The sequence below is a fragment of the Schistocerca piceifrons genome, chromosome 5 (genome assembly GCF_021461385.2).
Source record: "Schistocerca piceifrons isolate TAMUIC-IGC-003096 chromosome 5, iqSchPice1.1, whole genome shotgun sequence".
NCBI classification, from domain to species: Eukaryota; Metazoa; Arthropoda; class Insecta; order Orthoptera; family Acrididae; genus Schistocerca; species Schistocerca piceifrons.
In genome coordinates this window covers 374,264,022-374,287,486 of record NC_060142.1, presented here as the reverse complement: position 1 = coordinate 374,287,486, position 23,465 = coordinate 374,264,022, and the positions used below count along the sequence as shown (strand labels likewise).

Genomic DNA, 23,465 nt, shown 5'->3' with positions numbered 1-23,465 from the left:
ATCCTATTCAGTACCTCCTCATTAGTTATGTGATCTACTCTTCTAATTTTTAGCATTCTTCTGTAGCACCACATTTCGAAAGCTTCTATTCTCTTCTTGTCCAAACTATTTATCGTCCATGTTTCACTTCCAAACATGGCTACACTCCATACTAATACTTGCAGAAATGACTTCCTGACACTTAAATCTATACTCGATGTTAACAAATTTGTCTTCTTCAGAAACGCTTTCCTTGCAATTGCCAGTCTACATTTTATATCCTCTCTACTTCGACCATCATCATTTATTTTGCTCCCCAAATAGCAAAACTCCTTTACTACTTTTAAGTGTCTCATTTCCTAATCTAATTCCCTCAGCATCACCAGACTGCATAAGACGTGTAAAACAAGACTTCACACTTCACATACAGAGATGCCAAACAGTCATGAAAGATGCAGGAACTGAAATTGAGAACAACAAAGCAAAAGTAGAAATGCTGAATTCAAATTTCAGATGTTCCTTTACAAAGGAAGATACTGGAGTACTGCACCTCTGCAAAGATCAGTGATATAAATATTAATGACTGTGGCCTTAAGAAACTTGTAAAACTGAACAAGAAGAAAGCACAGATGATGTGCATCTACAAGAAAGATAACAGAAATGAGCCACAAAACTGTCATCCAGTATTATTGACATCAATCTGTTGTAAAATCTTAGAATATATTCAAGCTCAAACATTATGAGATATCTCAAAGAGAACGACTTCCTGCATGTCAAACAACATTGATTCCGAGAACTTTGGTGATGCAAAACCAAAATTGTGATTTTCTTAAATTTCATCGTAAGTCATAAATCTAAGCAGTCAGGTAGAAGCATCTGACTCAGCACTGCACCTACGCATGTTATTGAAAGTTTGATCTTATAGGGTATTAAGCAAACTTTGTGACTGCTTGAGGATTTTTTGGTAGGGGGATGTGGCTAATTATCTTTGATGGATAGTCATAGATTGATGTACAAGTAATTCCAGGTGTGTCCTGAGGGAGTGTATTGGGACTCTTGCTTTCTATGTTATATATTAATAACATGGCGGACATATTAATATTACCTCCAGAATACAGCTGCACAAATAACCAGTTAGATGTTGATAAAATGTTAGAGTGGTCCAAAGATTGACAGCTTGCTTTAAATGTCCAGACATGTAAATATGTTATCTTCACAAAATGTGCAAAGGTTACATCCTACAACTACAATATTAATTAGTCCAAAGTCATTTAACTTACACAAATATCTGGGTGTAATCATTAGTGTGGATGCAACATCCAGTGACCTCATAGGCTCGATTGTTGGTAAAGCATATGGAGCACTTCTGTTCACTTGTAGGACAGTGGTAAAATGCTGTCAGCCTACAAAGGTGCAACCCATCCTAGAATATCACAGATGTGGATCCTTTACTAAACAGAATAATATGATATTGAGTGGCAGTCATAAAATTTTAATTACCACTCCCTAAAAGTTGGAAAGTTACGTAATCAATTTCGTTTGTACCTTTGCAAGTATATATCTACATTCCAGGTACACACTGAAATTTGTTCTCCGTTGTACCATAGCAAGTTGCAAGAGGGGCTAAAACAAAATGGCGCATCCCATCTCCACATCAATTTAATGCACCTTTTGGGTTTAGTTACTCAGATAGATGCTGTGATGCTGTGTACCAAGGACTACAGACATGTACCTCCAAACAAACAAGAAATTAGTTATGTAACTTAATTTTTTAGGTGGTGATTAAAGTTGTATTGACTTGTCTTTGTTTACAAACGTTGACAGGTTTGTTTGACTCGTAGGGGAATGTTACAGAAATGCTGGAAAAACTGAAGTGTCAGATGCATGAAGATAGGGAAGAACTATACACCATTATTGGAATTAAACAGTGATCACTCAGTTAAGTAAAAATGGTAAAAACAGTCTCAATTGCACAGTCATTTATTAAAAATATGACTGGTTTCAATCACTAGTAGTTGACCATCTTCAGGTAGTACACTGTAAAGATAAAAATTAAAAGTGCCGATTTACCTAGGGAAGTCAGAAAACCTGAAAAAAATATAGGTTAAAATGATGTATCATTACCCATCCAGCTGCTGCTGCTGCTGCTGATGATGATGATTACTGGAACAGCTGTGCTGACCCCAGTCACAAAGCTACTGCTGATGGTTAAACAACCATGGGTTAAATAGAGTGAAAGAGGGTGTGCATAAGCCACATCACATCCATGTCAACCAATGAGAAGCAATTTACATGTTGTATGTTAAGATTTGAACCTACATTTTTACGAATGTATCGGGATTCGTAAAAATATAGGAATTTTAACATCCCATGAATATTGTATGTATTAAAACCAGTTTTATAAACATTAAATATGAAGTCAACGTTACAGGTTAAACTGTAACTCAGAACACCATTGGGAACAATAGTTTGCATTATGAAGGTGATGTTTCCATAGCAACTGCTTTTAAGTAATATTATATATTTGTAATTGAATAAGATGTAAAAATAATGCTGTATTAAATACACCAATGTTCACATTAGTGTAATTTATTTGTTAAAAATATTTCAACATAATATGGAACATTAGAAGCTTCGTGGTATATGAGAGCCAACTCGTGGCATTGATAAGCATGCCTAAGGACACCGTTTCCTTGAGGATATCATGGTTGAAGTGGTCGTCCGTTGTCAAAAATGTATTCAAGGACGCTGTGTGTTGCCTTGACAGCAGTGGTTGATACTCACTGCCAAAGTTGAAAGATAATGGCGTTGCTAACAGAAGTGGCTCCAGTGTGCTAAAATTTTGTAGTCAACAGCAAGACTTTGGTTGATGTTTGCAATGAAAAGACCAGTTGACTAAAACTAAGCTGAAACCAAAATTGGAAACCAGGAAAAAAATTTTTTCTCAAAATGTAATGTCCATGTATAAAATTGCATTAAGAAATTTATAAATATGGAATAAAAAGCTAACCATCATTGATATGGTGATAAATTTTAATAAATATGCATCTTTTGTGTAGAAGAGATAATCACCTCTAAAATAACCAAGTACTTTTGTAAGATTCATTGTCATTTTACCATTAAGAAGTGAAAATTGACTTTGCTGTGGAGATTTCATAAAGACAAAATAAAAACATGAGATGAAGTGTAACTAGAAAAGCAGCTATCCTGTTCTTTAAATAACTTCATCTTTTCAACCACAAATATGCTTCTCTACACTTTACTGTATATCAGGAGTAATACATTAACCTGCAGTGACCATGGAAAATATATTTTGACCTGACTGATTGTAACTTTTAAATACGTTTCAAGGAATATGTGTTTGGTGTGTCACGTGATAAAACAGTTTTTAAACAACACCTTACTAATAGTAAACATTCAGGGAATATCACGAATAATCTTGAAATTATGCACACCACTTCTAAAGTATTACTTCTGAATATTTTAGAACAGTTGCATTTTTCGGCACTGCAAGAATAATGTCACCTCTTTTGAATGAACAGTTGGATTTCTGTGAAAAAGTCTTTCTGACGTATTTGAAAATGTTATTTAAACAAGAGGATAGCTACTTTTCTAGTTACACTTAATCTCGTGTTTCTGTTTTGTCTTTTGTGCTATCTTCACACTGTAGCCAAGGGCGAGAAACTGAAAATTTATCAGGTTGTGGGCCGGAATTTGTAGTAAAATACATGACCACAGATGAATGCTCACATAAAGTTTTTTTGAGATCGCAACGGAAGTGGAAATATATCGTATTCCTTTATTTGATGAGACAAATTTCAACAATTGAGGAACTGGAACTTTTACCGTTTGTGCAAGCGAATTATCTCACAAAGGTGGAATTTGTGGACGGAGAGGCAGATATCCACAGTGTTGCAAGGGGAACATGAGTGTCTGAATTGGCTAAACAAGATTGGAAATGCAAGTCTCATCTTATTCAACACATTGCCGACAGTCACTTGGAATGTATGAAAGATAAGATAACCTCTTTTGTATTATGGAAATCTCTGTGCAATACATTTGAGAGAAAAGGAATTGCTAGTCAACTTCCGTTGAGAAAACAGTTGTTAACTATGAAGTCTGATGCAATAAATGATATACTAGTTAATCACTTTCTTAAGTTTGATAAATTGATTTGAGATTTACGTTCGACTGGAGCTACTGTCGAAGAAGCCTACATCATATGCCATCTCCTTTTTAACTATGCCGACAGAAGAAGAATTGAAATGGAAGGACATCATCGACAAAAAACAAAAATGAAGACATACTGCCTCGTACAGCTTTTGAGACTTAACAGTATCAGAAAAAAGGTTGAGCAGACATCAGTAAAACAATAAATCAGCAGGGAACTTCAGGGAAGCCTTTCAGCTTTATACTTACCGTCATTGTGGAAAGCCTGGTTGCAAAAGGGCTAACTGCAGAGTTAAGTTACCAAACAAGAACTCAGAATCAGAAATTCAGTGGTCGTGGCTAATGTCAAGGAGGAAGATAGTTTTTATTTTGCAGCATCAAGTGAAGGTCAACTAGTGAACAACACAGATTGTTTCTTGGACTCTGGAGCAACGGTACACTAGATTAACAGTAAGATTTCTCTCACTAATTTAAAGAAATTTGATCAACCAATGAAAAGTTAAAGTAGCTAAATCAGGCATTTTTCTTGAGGCTAAAGTAAAAAGGGGAAATTAAAGTCACTAGTATTGTAAGAGGAAAGGAAATTCAGATATTGATCAGAGATGTATTATCTGTGCCTGATCTTAATTATAATTTGCTTTCATTCAGAAAATTGCAAATGAATGGTTTTAGTATCTTGTTTGAAAAACCTGAAGGTTTAATTAGAAATGGAAAAGAAAACATTTCCAGTGCAAATAGGAATGAATCTGAGCTAAATGTTGTAAATTTTTTGCAACGTAATGCCTTGTCAGCTGCTTCAACTGAAACTAATGTGAAACTGTTGCACTGCAAGTTAGGCTATTTGAGTTACGATAGCTTAAATGCCTTCAGTCACAAGTTGATGTTATGGAGTTGCGCACTTCAACAATCCCTGCAGAACGATGCTCAGATTGTGTTGAAGGAAAATAATCACAGCCGCCATACAATCACACTAGGAAACATGCCATCAGACCTCTTGAGTGGGTCCATATTGACCTTTGTGGGCCAGTCTCACCAGAATTGTTCAACAGGAAGAAGTATGTTCTCACATTTATCGATGACTTTACACGTTTCCCAGCGGCCTGTGCCCTGGAATCGAAGTCGGAGGTAACTTGCTATCTGAAGATGTTTTGCACCATGGCTTCAGCTCATTTCAACTTGAAGATCAGCAGATGGCAGAGTGACAATGGTTGTGAAAACATGTCGAATGGTTTGAAGCAATTTTTTGAAGGACAAGAAATACAGTTTGAGCTCACAATCAGATATTCTCAGCAAAATGGCGTCGTGTAGCAAATGAACAGAACTCTTATTGAGAAAGCTCTCTTGTTGATACTTTGGTGTAAATTGAGTAAGACCAGGTTAGAAACTGTTCGCACTGCTGTATACCTACTAAACGGAAGTCCTACTGCGGCTTTGGAAGAAAAGGTTTCTGCGGCTTTGTGGTACAACAAGATACCTAACTTGAGTAAGCTGAGAGTTTGTGGATGTATTGCTTATGTACTGGTCAAAGGGATTGAGAACAGGGAAGTTTGACAACAAATCTTTGAAGTGCAACTTCACTGGCTACTTTGGTGTCCAGAGGAAGGAAAAATTGTAACAGGAAGGAACATTGTTTTATATGAAGGAAGGTTTGACTTTGAACGTATACCAGTTGAGGGCTGGGTTCCAGAATCCGTACAGGAATCGTCAGAGAGGAAACAGAAAGACGTTAATGAAGGAGCGTTCACCGAAAACGTTGTTAAATCAAGTGAGGGAGGTAATGAAAGAATTCCCATACCAGAATTGACCAGTGATGAAGAATAAACTGAAAGTGAAGCTGGTTGACATTAGAACAGGAAGAGGAAACCTAAATATTTAGATGACTATGATGTTCTTGCACTGAATGCTGCATCATTTGTCAATGATGTACTGAAAAGTTACAAGGAAATTGCAATTCGTGAAGATAAGGAATACTGATATAAAGCTATACTGGATGAAACTGAGTCTATAACAGACAAAAGGATTTGACTACAAGGAAGTGTATGCACCAGTGACTTGGCTTGCAACTATTAGAATAATGCTAGTTATTGCAGTCCAACAAGGGCTGATTGTGAAACAACTAGATGTTGCCAGTACTTCTCTTCATGGATAACTCGAGGAGGAAATATACATATTATTCTGGAAGAACTGAAGAAAGGCTCAACTGGTTTGGTTTGCAGGTTACAGAAGTCTTTATACAGCTTCAAGCAAGCACCACTAGTGTGGAATCATTCTATTCATATGTTTCTTACCTCTGTAAGATTCGCTCAATCAGAAGCAGATAAATGTGTTTACTATATGATTTTAAAGGAGGTTGTCATTTACATTGTGGTCTTTGTTGAAGACATTCTGATGGCAGAAAATAATAAAGAGCAAATGGACAGAGTGGAATTTAAGTTAAAGAAGAAGTTAACAATAAGGGAACTAGGAGAGCTGCAATCATACTTGGGAATCGAGATTTAAGCAACAAAGAAGAAATGTATCTGAGCCAAACATCATATTTGAAGTTTGCTACAGTAATTCAACATGCAAGATTGTAACCCAGTCAAAACACCTATGGATATTAAACTGGAAATTAAGAAAGGATAAAGAATTGACAAGTCATGCAGAGGGTTGATTGGATGCTTGATGTATGCAATGACAGCAACAAGGCCTGATTTGTGTGCTGTAGTCAATTTCTTAAGCAGATACCAAAACAGTCCATTGGAAGAACTCTGAGTATGCTTGAAAAGAGTTTTGAGATACATCAAAGGAACCATCAACATGAAACTACGTTATCGAAAATGGGATCAAGAAGCTCTTCTAGCCTACGTTGATACAAACTGGAATAAAAAGGAATATGCAAGATTTACCTCTGGTTGTCTGTTAGTTGTTTGGAAATACTGTCTGTTGGGCAATGAAGAGACAGACTAGTTTTGCTTTGTCTTCTAGAGGCAAAATATTTAGCTCCGTGAATAGTGGCGGGATGGGGCAGGGGGCGGGGGGTCTGAAATGTGATATTAAAATTTGCTGCCTAAATAATTAAAAGGGAAATTTTGAAAGAATAATTGAAAGAAATTAGAAGGTACACATACCCTGTGTTAACTTTAACTAGCATTAATATCAACATACCCTCAATATTTAATGGATATATTCAGCATTTAACTTTACGTACTTCTTTTACTTGTTACTGCCACTGTGCACAGAGCTTGGTATGACAATACTGATTCCGAATTGCCCCTCTTCTGCTCACATAAGTTATTCTTGTCTGCTTCGATCCTCTTGATTCAGGATTCTCGGCGCATTGTGGAATTATGAAGTTGGGTATGGTCCTCACTAATGTACGAATAAACTTTTCTATTACGATCAGTTTTCATTTACACCTTTTAATGTACAATTGGAATACACATTTTTTTAACAATATTAACTCGGCAGAATTCATCATATGTCCACCCGCTATCACTTATAGAGACAGACAGATTTTTTAACAATATTAACTCGGCGGGACTCGTAATAAGTCTGCCTGCTATCACGTATAGAGACAAACAGATGAATATAGAAATATTAAAAAATAGAAGAGCGTATCTCTACTTGTTTTGTTTGTGACCATATATATATATATATATAGAAGGAAACATTCCACGTGGGAAAAATTATATATAAAAACAAAGATGAGGTGACTTACCGAACGAAAGCGCTGGAAGGTCGATAGACACACAAACAAACACAAACATACACACAAAATTCAAGCTTTCGCAACAAACTGTTGCCTCATCAGGAAAGAGGGAAGGAGAGGGGAAGACGAAAGGAAGTGGGTTTTAAGGGAGAGGGTAAGGAGTCATTCCAATCCCGGGAGCGGAAAGACTTACCTTAGGGGGAAAAAAGGACAGGTATACACTCGCACACACGCACATATCCATCCACACATACAGACACAGACAGACATATTTAAAGACCATATATATATATATAGGGAAACATTCCACGCGGGAAAAATATATTTAAAAACAAAGATGATGTGACTTACCATACGAAAGCGCTGGCAGGTCGATAGAAACACAAACACACACATTTTGTATTTCTATCGATCTGCCAGCGCTTTCGTATGGTAAGTCACATCATCTTTGTTTTTTTATATATATATATATATATATATATATATATATATATATATATATATATATTTTTTTTTTTTTTTTCTGGCTTAAATACTTGCTGGATGCCATTCAAATTCCACTCCAGCCACTAGTTCGTATATTTGAGGATAATCGATTGTGTATATGGTTACTGAAGAAATGGGAAAACTGTCAGTTGAGGAACAATAATGTTAATATAATTTTGCCCATCAGCTGCACCACCGCAAAATAATCAACGTTGAGAATGTACATTCAGAGAACCAGATTGCAGACATCTTTACCAAAGGTTTATCAGCTCCTAGATTCATCGCTTGGAGAAGCTTGTTGGCTTTATCTGAATTTTTGTTGATGTTAAATGTAAAGTCATTGAATTGAGGAGGGTGTTGAGAGTGCAATTTCAATGTTTATATCTGTGATTTATGTAAAATACGTACAAAGATAAAAAATATGTTTGCTGCCATCATTATTCTGTGCTCAGTTGTCTTCAGTTATTTTTCAGTTTAATAAAACCAACTGACTATTATCTTTAATGTTTTGTGATAGTTATTTAAGGCGAGAAACTGAAAATTTATCAATTTTCATGGTCATTGTTTGTGACTTACTGCATGACGAATGCATCTTATTTGTCTATGGTCATTTGGAATTTTAAAGCAATTTAGGGCTGTCAGATTTTGTACAATGTTTTGTACACTGTTTCTGATGTGATAGTGAAGTGGAAACGTGAACAGACACATACAGCACAAAAGTGTACAGGCCGACATCGTCTGTTGACTGACAGAGACAGCCGACAGTTGAAGAGGGTCATAATGTGTAATAGGCGCCGGCCGTTGTGGCTGAGTGGTTCTAGGCGCTTCAGTCTGTAACCGCGTGACCGCTACGGTCGCAGGTTTGAATCCTGCTTCGGGCATGGCTGTGTGTGATGTCCTTAGGTTAGTTAGGTTTAAGTAGTTCTAAGTTCTAGGGTACTCATGACCTGAGATGAGATGTTAAGTCCCATAGCGCTCAGAGCCATTTGTAGTAGGCAGACGTCTATCCAGACCACCACAGAGGGCTTCCAGACTGCATCAGGATCCGCTGCAAGTACTATGACAGTTAGGCAGGAAGTAAGGAAGCATGGATTTCATGGTTGAGCGGGTGCTCATAAGCCACACATCATGTTGGTAAATACCAAATGACACCTCGCTTGGTGTACAGAGCACAAACATTGGACGATTGATTAGTGGAAAAATGTTGTGTGGAGTGGCAAATCATGGTACACAGTGTGACGATCCGATGGCAGGGTGTGGGTATGGCGTAATTTAGAAATCTGTATTTGTACTATAGTTTTGAGATCGTTATTGTGTTGTCAACTAAGATCTTATGTAGCACTTGGCATTTTGCTCCACTAATGCTTTCAGTATTCAACTGGCAGACTCTTTCAGTGTCCTAGCTTTCCAGAGGGATAGCCCTCAGAAGAACCATTTGTCGACTCGGTCATGCTCTGAGTGTGTTGTAACATTTACCAGGATATCTCAAGGATTGTCTGGTTGCAAGTATTTTGCTGCTTGTTTATCACCATCCAGTGGACGTGCGGGGTAATTAAAAATTAAACATATGGTTGTAAGCAACAGAAGTCTCAACATTTCACCTTAACAGTAAGGTGGCCGGCAAAAAGCTCAGTCTGCACCTTGAAGGAAGGTTGCTCAAACATAATCTAGGGGTCACACTTGATAGAACACTCAGTTACAAACAACATCTATTAAGAAAATTAAAACTCGAGACAACCTTCTCTGGAAAATCTATATGACACACCATGGAGATTAATGAATGGAATGGATGGAATTGCCATACAAAATCTGGTCGGTTCTTAACTGAATGAGAGCCAACACTGGAAGCTGTACCTACTCTTTGCACAAGTGTAAGAAAATAACTTTACCAAGTTGAGACTGTGGCACTGAAAAACAGGCTGTCACCATGTAATTCAAGAATGTTCTCAGAGAGCTTTCCCTGGTGATCCAACAGAGTTCTTGGTGATGACGGGTCAATAGGTCATATTCGTGGCCTGGATAGTAGATTGTAGTTTGAGATAACTGTAGTAGTATTATTTGTTTTGTGATGTAGCTATATGATAAGTAAATAACTGAATTTAAGTTCTATATAAAAACAAAGATGAGGTGACTTACCGAACGAAAGCGCTGGCAGGTCGATAGACACACAAACAAACACAAACATACACACAAAATTTTGTGTGTATGTTTGTGTTTGTTTGTGAGTCTATCGACCTGCCAGCGCTTTCGTTCGGTAAGTCACCTCATCTTTGTTTTTATATATAATTTTTCCCACGTGGAATGTTTCCCTCTATTATATTGAATTTAAGTTCTGAAATACTTGTTCCCAAATTATGTTTGAATTTTTTATAGCATCTTCATAATGCAGTTCTTCAATACGACACTGTCTCTGTAGATGTACACTCAAGGATTTATTCATAGGTAAAAAAGTATATACTGTTACATGCTTGGGTTAATCTCAAGGACAAAAATAAAACAAATGAATGAAGAATGGAATGCACTCCCCAGCCCCTATTTAAGTTTTTACGTGTTCCAAGTTTCTAATGTCTATCTATTATTTTAAAAAAAGGAAATTAAACTTTTTATTTTCTACGTACATCTGGCTTCAGAATTTCTGTTTGCAAGCGTTCGCATGAGTCTTCAACAGTATAAATAAATTTGAGTTTTTAAACTCTGCCTTCTGTGGATATCAATATATTTCTGTAAAAATATTACACAAAGCTTATTGTTGTTTTTCTATTTTATGACTAAAAACTATGACTTATGGATTTTTGTATTGTTTTGACAGCTCACTTAAAGTACAGTAATTTGAAAGTGGATTTACGTAGGTTGGCTTCGTTTTATGCTTTTTACATCATTTGACAGCATGTCATATCTGAAGTAGTCTCAAGAATTTGCCTGAAGGGTTTTTAATTTTGAAGTACTTTTACGACAGTAGTTGTTGTGTATGACCTGTACTTAAGTTTTCGTCCCATTTTTCATCTTTAGTATTACTTTATTTTTCTTTTGTAATTACTTACATTTTTTCCACGCCTTTTTATGCTTCAGTATCACCTGTTCCCACACAATTTTTACACAAAAATGAGATTTGAGCAAACACAATGTTGCCACACGCATTGAAAGATTCTATATTACTATCACTGCTCACTTGTACTTTGTTTTATTTCTGTTCAGTGTGGCACTAATTTGGAATGTTTGGTGAGATATTGTTTTGTGTCTGCCAGGGGGAATGTACTTTCAACATTTTGTTGCAGCTGGTAATTTATCCTTCGCTTGTTCCCTCTTAATTTGCTTGTTTTGTTTTGTTGATTAATCTGTTCATTTTTTGTGTGTTGTACCCATTCTCTCTGGCTATATAGTGAAACATTGTTTAGTTCCTCTGTGTAGTTTTGTTTGTCCAGTAGAGTTAAGTCTGGGATTAGCTGAATCGGTAAATAAAAAATTATTTTAATGCAGTAAAATATGTATTTACTGATTAAGTGTTGTGTGGAGAAATGCACTTGGGTTGTACAGAAACCTGTAGTGTAGTTGTGTGAAACCAGCTTGTTTAGTAGTTATGTGCTGTTACTTGATTGAGTATGGGAATGAAGATACGGATGTATAAAAATATCAATAGCAGAGCTATTGTGATCTATAACTTGTTCCTCAAATAAACTGATATTGTACATTTTGTTTATAGGTTACTGTCTGGCAATAGAAGGCTAATTCAGGATGTGGTGAGTTCTTATTTGATATATTAAAAGTTGCTCTTGATATCTATGGATGTTTGATGTTTGGAACTGGAAATTAGCTGCAAATTATTTCTAAACAAAGTTCTTGACTTCACAGTGTTCCCGTTGCCAGTTTTAACAGTCTTTGTAAAATCAAGCTCTTTGTTCTTGCGAAAGTTGACCGTAGCAGTCTGTTATAAATCTTCATAATTCTATTTCTTCCACAAATTTAGTAGGCTGTTTCTAAATTGTAGAGATGAATTTCCAAAGTGAAGATCTTACTCTGTATTGCACGTGGGCAGCCTTAGGCACAAATATTTAATCAATTGAATTCATACCATAAAACTCGGTAAATTATATTTGTATCAATCACTCAGCTTCTTAACACTTCGTTTCAAGGAGTTGTAGGGAGAACCTGTAGTTTAGTGACGTATGTATAGATGTTTTTGTGAGATTTGAGGAGTCACCTGCATTAAATTTAATTTGGTTGTAACATATTTTGGCAAGTATCTTATTATCCAGATATGGAACTGAAATAGTACATTACAACAGTTCATTATGTCTGCTTGTGTCTGTATATGTGTGGATGGATATGTGTGTGTGTGCGCGAGTGTATGCGCGTCCTTTTTTCCCCCTAAGGTAAGTCTTTCCGCTCCCGGGATTGGAATGACTCCTTACCCTCTCCCTTAAAACCCAAATCCTTTCGTCTTTCCCTCTCCTTCCCTCTTTCCTGACGAGGCAACTGTTGGTTGCGAAAGCTAGAATTTTGTGTGTGTGTTTGTGTGTCTATCGACGTGCCAGCGCTTTCGTTTGGTAAGTCACATCATCTTTGTTTTTTTTGTAAGTCTTTCCGCTCCCAGGATTGGAATGACTCCTTACCCTCTCCCTTAAAACCCACATCCTTTCGTCTTTCCCTCTCCTTCCCTTTTTCCTGATGAGGCAACAGTTTGTTGCGAAAGCTTGAATTTTGTGTGTATGTTTGTGTTTGTTTGTGTGTCTATCGACCTGCCAGCGCTTTCGTTTGGTAAGTCACATCATCTGTGTTTTTAGATATACACTCCTGGAAATTGAAATAAGAACACCGTGAATTCATTGTCCCAGGAAGGGGAAACTTTATTGACACATTCCTGGGGTCAGATACATCACATGATCACACTGACAGAACCACAGGCACATAGACACAGGCAACAGAGCATGCACAATGTCGGCACTAGTACAGTGTATATCCACCTTTCGCAGCAATGCAGGCTGCTATTCTCCCATGGAGATGATCGTAGAGATGCTGGATGTAGTCCTGTGGAACGGCTTGCATTGCCATTTCCACCTGGCGCCTCAGTTGGGCCACCGTTCGTGCTGGACGTGCAGACCGCGTGAGACGACGCTTCATCCAGTCCCAAACATGCTCAATGGGGGACAGATCCGGAGATCTTGCTGGCCAGGGTAGTTGACTTACACCTTCTAGAGCACGTTGGGTGGCACGGGATACATGCGGACGTGCATTGTCCTGTTGGAACAGCAAGTTCCCTTGCCGGTCTAGGAATGGTAGAACGATGGGTTCGATGACGGTTTGGATGTACCGTGCACTATTCAGTGTCCCCTCGACGATCACCAGTGGTGTACGGCCAGTGTAGGAGATCGCTTCCCACACCATGATGCCGGGTGTTGGCCCTGTGTGCCTCGGTCGTATGCAGTCCTGATTGTGGCACTCACCTGCACGGCGCCAAACACGCATACGACCATCATTGGCACCAAGGCAGAAGCGACTCTCATCGCTGAAGACGACACGTCTCCATTCGTCCCTCCATTCACACCTGTCGCGACACCACTGGAGGCGGGCTGCACGATGTTGGGGCGTGAGCGGAAGACGGCCTAACGGTGTGCGGGACCGTAGCCCAGCTTCATGGAGACGTTTGCGAATGGTCCTCGGCGATACCCCAGGAGCAACAGTGTCCCTAATTTGCTGGGAAGTGGCGGTGCGGTCCCCTACGGCACTGCGTAGGATCCTACGGTCTTCGCGTGCATCCGTGCGTCGCTGCGGTCCGGTCCCAGGTCGACGGGCACGTGCACCTTCCGCCGACCACTGGCGACAACATCGATGTACTGTGGAGACCTCACGCCCCACGTGTTGAGCAATTCGGCGGTACGTCCACCCGGCCTCCCGCATGCCCACTATACGCCCTCGCTCAAAGTCCGTCAACTGCACATACGGTTCACGTCCACGCTGTCGCGGCATGCTACCAGTGTTAAAGACTGCGATGGAGCTCCGTATGCCACGGCAAACTGGCTGACACTGACGGCGGCGGTGCACAAATGCTGCGCAGCTAGCGCCATTCGACGGCCAACACCGCGGTTCCTGGTGTGTCTGCTGTGCCGTGCGTGTGATCATTGCTTGTACAGCCCTCTCGCAGTGTCCGGAGCAAGTATGGTGGGTCTGACACACCGATGTCAATGTGTTCTTTTTTCCATTTCCAGGAGTGTATATATATCGCTAGTGCCGGCGTAGGAGCGGGAGAAATAGCTGTGGAGCGAGTAAGACCACTCAAATTGTATTTCTTCACTTTGCAAAATAATTAAAAGAAATGTAATTTATCCACTTATTATGTGTTTGTAGATAATAAGAAGGCATTTGGCAGTGTGAAACAAAACTCATTATGGGAAGCACCAGAAAATATGGGAATTCCATTGCACTTAATCTGTGCTGTTCAATCCCCTTATGTGAATTCATCCTCAGCAAACATCAACCAAGGATCCAGACGAGGGTGTCCACTTTCAACCACACTTATTATTAATATTTATAATTTAAGGACTAAAGGTAACAACCCACCAAATAGTAGAGCCACTGAATATTTGAAAGGCATTTAAACAAGACTGAAAACTTTGTTAGCATTTGGATGAATGCTTTCCCAGAGCTATCGTGTACTCGTAATACATCCAGATGGCTGAACACCTTAAAGCAGGCTCATCCAAGAATTGCGCCACTTTGTGGGCGCAAGGCAGTGTAATTCAGCATCCTGTATGTGACTGTGTTCGCTAGTGCCGGCGTAGGAGTGGGAGAAATAGCTGTGGAGCGAGTGAGACCACACAGCACTACTCTGTGCTGAACTGTCCTGCATTCAGGCCCAACATAAACAAAGTAACAGAGGAAAGTGGACAGTGAGCGGTAAAACAAGCAAACCATTTGCTGTTTAGGTAACAATTAGTGTTTGTGTGGCATAATTACTATGCAAAGTCTTAGAAAACAATATCCAAAACAAAAGGATAACTTAGTAGTTTTCAGACCCACAGTTTGATTCTATTACGTAGTATTGCACATGCACACACGTCATATGTCCAGTAGGCATCTTCTGAAAGATATATCAATTTCTTAAATGAACTAGTGTCATAAATATTCTATTTTAGAAATAATTTTGCTTAAGGGATATAGTGTTTCATTCTTACTGTTAGTAATTGTAAGAATGAAACTCTACTGTTAGTATTTACAAGTAAATATTTTTTGCTGTACCTCATGCTACAGCTTTTTGTATCATTTTTCAGAGTTTAGACATTGGATTCTTAGTTTGCTGTTTAATTTTAATTGACAAAGTTTGAAAACTTATTAAAAAATGGAATTAAGGTTATAAAAGACGTGTAATCCGTACAGTCAACATTTCTAAACAAGACAATTAGAATTTTATACATTTTTCTTTTTCAAGGAAATGATTTTGTCTGAGTTTGGTACAATATTCCGGGAGACTGCTAACATCAAAGCATTAGTCAAATTTTTATCGCCAAGTAGTGAACGGTTCTTAGTTTTAGCAAGCTTTAAAAGGGAGAAAAAGCACTCACAAATATGCGTGGAACTAAACATTGAGAGAACTTTGGCTGCATGCTTGTGCAAAAGAGGGTACTTATCTCACAGAAAACAGCTGTAAAAGTCGTCCAAAGTTTTACACATAAGAAAGTCAGAGTGTATACGACCCGGGACAACCGGGAGATCTGGGAAAAACCCGGGAATTTTTTCATCCGGGAGAAAACTGGGAAAAACCCGGGAATTTTTCATTGTTTTTTTTTTTTTCCAGCTAAATTTTTGTAATTTTGACTGGTAAGAACCGATACTCTAACAAAGGATATTACTGTATCCTGCTACTGCAGAATAATACCGCAGCAATAAACCAAGAACGAGGGAAAAAACGAAAATAAAACTTAAATTGCAAAGGAAATGCGCAATATACAGCAAAAAAACACAGTGCTCATACAAGCATCTGCCAACAGCAAAATATGTCAAAGGCTTTAGGAAGACTATGCAATGCTTCGTAACAACAAATTGCCTCCGATGAGCGTGACGTCACAACTGTTTACATTAGGTTCGGTTTAGCAGTTACGAGCGGGATCATACGCATGCGCAGTTGAGTAATACCTTCTCCCGCTTCTGGCTACAGAAATGTGGCTGTTGGCTGTGTAAGCAGTCACAGCAAGCAGTTAGATGATACCGGGAAAAATTTTGCTGGAGCGCCCAAGCTGCCAGATTCATGCATGTGCAGCAGGCCCGGATCTAGGAGGGGGAGGGGGGGCAAATTCATATTCTTGAGGGGAAAAACCTTGTTTCACAAAGCGACTAGCACCCAGCGCACGTTAGTCTATCGATTATTCATATGACTTTGAAATGCATCCCTGTCGGTTTTCGAACATTATTGAACACATTCTAAGTTGATTTCTGAATGAATTGTAAGTTGATCTGTGAATGCGTGCATAATGTACATGATGTCTCTGTCAGGGGAATCCTCGTTGCATGTAGAAACAAACTTTTCTGTTGACAAAAGGGGCTATACGAGCTGAACGGAGTTAATGCCGAACGGATGAATGCCAACCACTGTCTGATTGTGTGGTTGATTGGCTTTGCGAAAGATGAGCGTTGTTATAATTACTAGCGAAATCCATAGATTCAGACTACAGGAGTCGAAATAAACAAATAACAGGTAAGAAAGATTATGTATTGCCTTCTTGGTGTATCCAAGAAACTGAAATTTTGACAGAAAATTTTTGGCCAGATCGCTACACTAATAAGGGCCAGTTGTACAGTCCCTGGCTAGCAGCCGCTTTAAGTTATATTCTGAAAGAAGCACGGAAATCGCGTTGTTCGAACGTGTAACAACGCCTACCCGGGGAATAACCGTGGGGAACTAAACCGGTGATTCTGGCAGAGTTAGTGAAGTTAACCTGTGAATGAGCTTTGACATTGGCAGGAATAGTTACAGAATTAGTGATAACAAGACTGTTTGTTAGAACGAGGAAGGAGAAGAAACGGGGACACTGCACAAATTATGAAACAATATGACGATTCCAAGTTTGTATAAAAATTTCGTTCTACTACTTTTGGATCTCGTGCTTGAGAAACTGGAGCGTATGAATGAAGTGCGAAACTATTTCCTAACGTAATGCTTTTTGCTTGTAGTAGGCCTAATAGGCATTTGATATTGGTGCTTTGTGAATTATATTCTGTCATTACAAAAAAACCTGTTTGTGCCAAAACAGTATCGTTTATTTGGTGTGTGTACAATTATTGTAGCGTTAGAAAGGCCTATTTTGTTTTATCTAGCAGACAGTGACAAAATAGACGGTATCAGATTGGGAAACCACACCAGTCTTGGGTCCTATTGTGTTAACAGCTTTTTCAGTATTAGACAATGACTTTTCGATTTTTCATGTAGCAAAACGTTCGACGAACTTTGATAAGATAATAGATTCTTTCGCAGAAAGGAAAGCACGCCATGTAAAACTGTAGCAGTATTAGAGAGAATAAAATTCTAGGAGCTAAGGATTGAAGAAATGTGTATTGTCTTGCTTGTCTCATGTCTTTACTGGGTTTATGTATCCTATATTTAATTTTATGTCACACAAAACAGCAAGTTGTTAGCTGATAGGCAATAAAGAGTGCAAATTTTCTGAAGAGTTCTTTTTTTTTTTTTTTTTTTTTTTTTTAAAAAGAGGGATAGGATGTCAAATCGGCCGACTGGAAGCAGAAGAGGCACCACAGGACATTTTAATTGCCACTGTCCAGAATATGCTTTGATGGCATCCATTACAAAATATACATGTTTCAATTCCATAGAGCGAAATACAGTGACGTGCAATAGAAGTATGCTGTGTGAGGAGGCGAGGCACTGCACTTTGGCACGCTTATGACCAAATAACATGTCTTACATTTCCTCCAGAAAGACTCTTCAGAAAGATGTATGCTAAAAAATGAACATATTTTTGAAAATTAGATTTTTTAAAAAATTTTTGACGACCTATCTCAAACGCTCGAGGGAGTGGCGGGGTATTGCCCTGGTTCGGAAATATCGTAGATACGGGGCTGGTGCTCAGAGCAGTCTGAGTTATAGTGGGGGAAGTGGATAGTCACCACGTGACGTGTATTTACATTTAGTGATTTTGCTGTATCCTCTTCGTTTGCTGCTCTCATGTCAAATGAAAACAAAACAGATATCTGTGGCCGGGAGCTATAAACTGAATTAAAATGCATTCACATAATTACGGGAGGCTAAAATGTGTTATTAGTTGCAGATTTTATTTTATTTCTACCTTTCTGACAGTCAAGCATTAATTGCCTTGCAGAACAATAATGATATTTTTGTCCGTTTGCTAAAGAAATTTTCTTTTATTAACATATTCCGCTGAGGCAGACATATTTGAAACGTTTTCAACTTCTAGCACTTATGACATTATGCCATAGTAAAGAACCAAACATGAGATAACACATTACTGGTACTCCAAGAAAATTTACAGCCCGAAAACCACATCGAAAAGCTGAATATCAGGTCGTGGCCTACTTCACTGGAAATCTGGACATACGAATGTGCACTGTAAATGTGCACTTTTTAGTATGGATCAGAAATTCCGATGCTCTTGGAGTGTCCTCTGATGTCTTGTTTCTTTTATGACATAATGTAAGCTCTTCTAATGTTTTACACATACAAACTTCCGGTCCCCCTACGACATGGTAGCTGTGCAAGCGCAGTGACGCCTGTCATCTGGTGCTCTCTAGCAATTGCAGAATCGAACCTTTTCTACCAGGTCGCGGGAAAATATTCCGAATGGTGGTTTGAAAAGCGTTACCTTCAAAGTAAATTTCCTTTTATGCAAGTTGAACTATGTGCGAGAATGTAAGATGAATTTCTTGAATCACAGAGCTTTTGATTGTCATTTAAAAATCAGCTCGTTGATGACGAGCCATTTAGATGAATTTTGAGCCCAGAAGATCAGACATTTATGTCGTTATTAAAAATTTTACTGGCACGTTTGTGTGATATATCTGAAATTGTAATAGGCGCATAAAAGACCAACATCTTGCAACTTATTAATATTATAGTCCAATACTATATGTGAAAGCTTTGCGTTTCGTGTAGCGGCACTATGTATATTAATTTAAACCATTAACTTTTCCTGTTTGTGTCCTCGTGCTACTTAACAGTGATGTTGCTATTGGCTGACTACATCATGTGCTCTAAGCTCTGAATACCCGCTGTCATCGGCTGGCGAGATCACGTGACATGAGCTATCACTGGCTTACAAAAGCGTATGGCAATCTCGATTTCAATGCTTCGGAAAGTAACATGCGGTGTTTGGTGGAATTCGAATTTATACTTTCATAATACGAAAATATGTGGCACATCAAAGATTTTTCCAAAACGGGTTTTTTTCCCTGTGTTTCATTTTCTAAAGCGCCGGAAAATTCTACGCCCATGTATAATACCATAATCAATCAAAGGACTTATAAGTTATACAGTTCCGAGAGAAAAGTATACTGTCACTTAATAGGGAAAAAGTATGTTTTCACCTGGGACAAAGTGTACTTTTAACCGGGAAATCTGGGAGAAATCCGGGAATTTTTTTTCCTTGTCCATGTATACACCCTGAAAGTGGTCCTTCAGGCAGATATCACACTGCAGGTCAATCAGCTCTAGTTGAAACATTAGTGAGACGTCCTCTGCCCGAAGGGTAAATGGGCAAACAAATACATCTTAAGGCCTGATTAAGCTCACGTATCTCCAAAAATCTGTTTTAAAACTCTTGTAATTCACAAATGATTTGAACATAATCTGAAAAATTCATATCTTCTTTAACACTGTCTAATGCAGCGAAGTGTCCACAGTTCTCCTCTTGCAACTGTTTTTCCCACAAAATAAGTTTTTTTTGAAATGCTTGAATTGTTTGTATTAAATCAACAACAGAGTGTTTTACTCCTTGGAGTGAAATATTCAAAGTATTTAAATGACCAGTTAGGTCACTAAAAAAGCCAAATTTGCCACCCGCTTAGGATCACGAAGCAATTCTTCTGGACGTCCTTTCATTTCCGAAAAGGTATTGCTTTCATCCCTCAAGGAGAAAAACTGACCAAGCACCTTCCCTTTGCTCAGCCATCTTACTTCGGCATGGTAGGGAATGTCCAGGTATTTCGCTTTGATGTCAACCAGAAATTCTTTAATTTGGCATTATGTTAATCCATGCGAGTGAAGATAATTAACCATTCAAAAAACTATGCCCATAACATTCTTTATGTTGACAGTCTTCCCAGAGTGCCTCCTGGTGTATCAGACAGTGGACTCCCGTGAATAAGGAACAGCTGACTTTAGCCATTTTTGATCTCACGTATCCCTCGTAGTGCAGGGGGCTCCATCCGTTGTTACATTGGTCAGGCGTTCCCATTTTAAATCCATTGATTCGAATATGTTTTCCACAGCTAGAAAAATATCCAAACCTGTGGTTGTGTATTCGGTGACACGCAGATTCTTGTCGACACCCCAAATGAATATGACAAGCTGAGAGATGTCCGCTACGTCCATGGACTCGTCAGGAGCGATAGAAAATGAAATGAAGTTTGCCGCTCTCTCCCTTAATTGCTGCTCCATATCTGAGGCCATATCTTCGACTGGGTGAGCAACAGTTTGAGGCAAAAGAGCTATTTTTTCAAATTTTTCCATGAGATCTGCTGGACAAATAAAAGCTGCCGAGTCAGCTAGGCAATCTTTGACAAGCATTTGTAACTTGCACACATACTTTGTGCAACTGTTTCCTGCTCCTACCATAGAAAAAAAATAAGAAAAAACACCTTACAATTAATTTTGCACAGTCCTGTTTTTATAACACTTTCATCATTTTAACAATTAATTGTTTCTTTCGTTGAAACACAAATAAAAAACTAACAAAAAAAACGTGGTTTTACGTGCGTTTTCCCCCAGTCCTCTGAAAAGTGGTCATAGACACTAGCAAGATCGGCGAAATGTGGTCGCAAAATAAATTTGTATCTATTGGAATATTTGCATTTTAATTACTTGAGAACAAAGATCAAATTACAACAAATGTTGCCCCATCCATCAAAACACAAATACACAAAAAAAAGAATGACTCTTAATGGCGTGAGAGAGCATTTGTGATGACTCTTCAGAAAGTGGCAAAAAACCATGCACTTGAAACTTTTCCTTACGTCTGTACAGCACTATTTAATGCAACCCAAATATAAAAATTAACCAAAAATACCTGTTCCTTATTACTGACAACCCTGACACTCGATAATGGGCACATTGCTAAGAGACATATCAGATTATAAAATATAGTTTTATTTATCATCTTTATAAATAGTGTCATACGGTAGGAAACACTTCACTGTAATGCTGCTTGAAATTTTCTTTCAGTTCTTCAAGCCTTGATTGTGGCCCACTTGTGACAAATTTTCGAACAGATCTTTGTGTCACGTATTAAAGTGCCGTTCAGTCGAGTACTGTTTTAAATGTGTGAGGTTCTGTTGACATACTAAACATTTGGCATGATTTTTTTTGTCAGCAGTACAGAAGAAATTAATTTCCCACTCGGGTTTAAATAGTACAGAAGAGACGCTCCTCCTTTTTTTTGTCTACATCTACGTCTACATTTATACTCTGCAAGCCACCCAACGGTGTGTGACGGAGGGCACTTTACGTGCCACTGTCGTTACCTCCCTTTCCTGTTCCAGTCGCGTATGGTTCGCGGCAAGAATGACTGCCGGAAAGCCTTCGTGCGCACTCGAATCTCTCTAATTTTACATTTGTGATCTCCTCAGGAGGTATAAGTAGGGGGAAGCAATATATTAGATACCTCACCCAGAAACGCACCCTCTCAAAACCTGGACAGCAAGCTACACCCCGATGCAGAGCGTCTCTCTTGCAGAGTCAGCCACTTGAGTTTTCTATCCATCTCCGTAACATTATCACACTTACGAAATAACCCTGTGACGAAACGCGCCACTCTACTTTGGGTCTTCTCTATCTCCTTTGTCAACCCGACCTGGTACGGATTCCACACTGATGAGCAATACTCAAGTGTAGGTCGAATGAGTGTTTTGTAAGCCACCTCCTTTGTTGATGGACTACATTTTATAAGGACTTTCCCAATGAATCTCAACCTGGCGCCCGCCTTACCAGCAATTAATTTTATATGATCATTCCACTTCAAATAGTTCTGTACGCCTACTCCCAGATATTTTACAGCTACCAATGTTTGTTCCGCTATCATATAATCATACAATAAAAGACCCTTTTTCCTATGTATTCGCAATAAATTACATTTGTCTATGTTAAGGGTCAGTTGCCACTCCCTGCACCAAGTGCCTATCCGCTGCAGATCTTCCTGCATTTCGCTGCAATTTTCTAATGCTGCAACTTCTCTGTATACTACAGCATCATCCGCGAAAAGCCGCATGGAACTTCTGACATTATCTACTAGGTCATTTATATATATTGTGAAAAGCAATGGTCCCGTAACACTCCCCTGTGGCATGCCAGAGGTTACTTTAACAACTGTAGACATCTCTCCATTGAGAACAACATGCTGTGTTCTGTTTGCTAAAAACTCTTCAATCCAGCCACACAGCTGGTCTGATATTCTGTAAGCTCTTACTTTGTTTATCAGGCGACAGTATGGAACTGTATCGAATGCCTTCCGGAAGTCAAGGAAAAAGGCATCTGCCTGGGAGCCTGTCTCTAATATTTTCTGGGTCTCATGAACAAATAAAGCGAGTTGGGTCTCACACGATCACTGTTTCCAGAATCCATGTTGATTCCTACTGAGTAGATTCAGGGTTTCCAGAAATGACATGATACGCGAGCAAAAAACATGTTCTAAAATTCTGCAACAGATCGATGTCACAGATACAGGCCTATAGTTTTGCGCATCTGCTCGACGACCCTTCTTGAAGATTGGGACTACCTGTGCTCTTTTCCAATCATTTGGAACCTTCCGTTCCTCTATAGACTTGCGATACATGGATGTTAGAAGGGGGGCAAGTTCTTTCGTGTACTCTGTGTAGAATCGAATTGGTATCCCGTCAGGTCGAGTGGATTTTCCTCTGTTGAGTGATTTCAGTTGCTTTTCTATTCCTTGGACACTTATTTCGA

General features: G+C 38.8%; 1 protein-coding gene across 1 annotated transcript in view; it reads left to right on the top strand.

Moving 5' to 3' along the window:
* The window catches only part of LOC124797955 (rho-associated protein kinase 2), a 208,618-nt gene that overhangs the window by 43,467 nt on the left and 141,686 nt on the right, over positions 1-23,465 (top strand). The window contains exon 12 of the mRNA XM_047261112.1: positions 12,027-12,063. Within this exon, the coding sequence (XP_047117068.1) occupies positions 12,027-12,063 (37 nt within the window). The remainder of the gene's footprint in view (positions 1-12,026; positions 12,064-23,465) is intronic.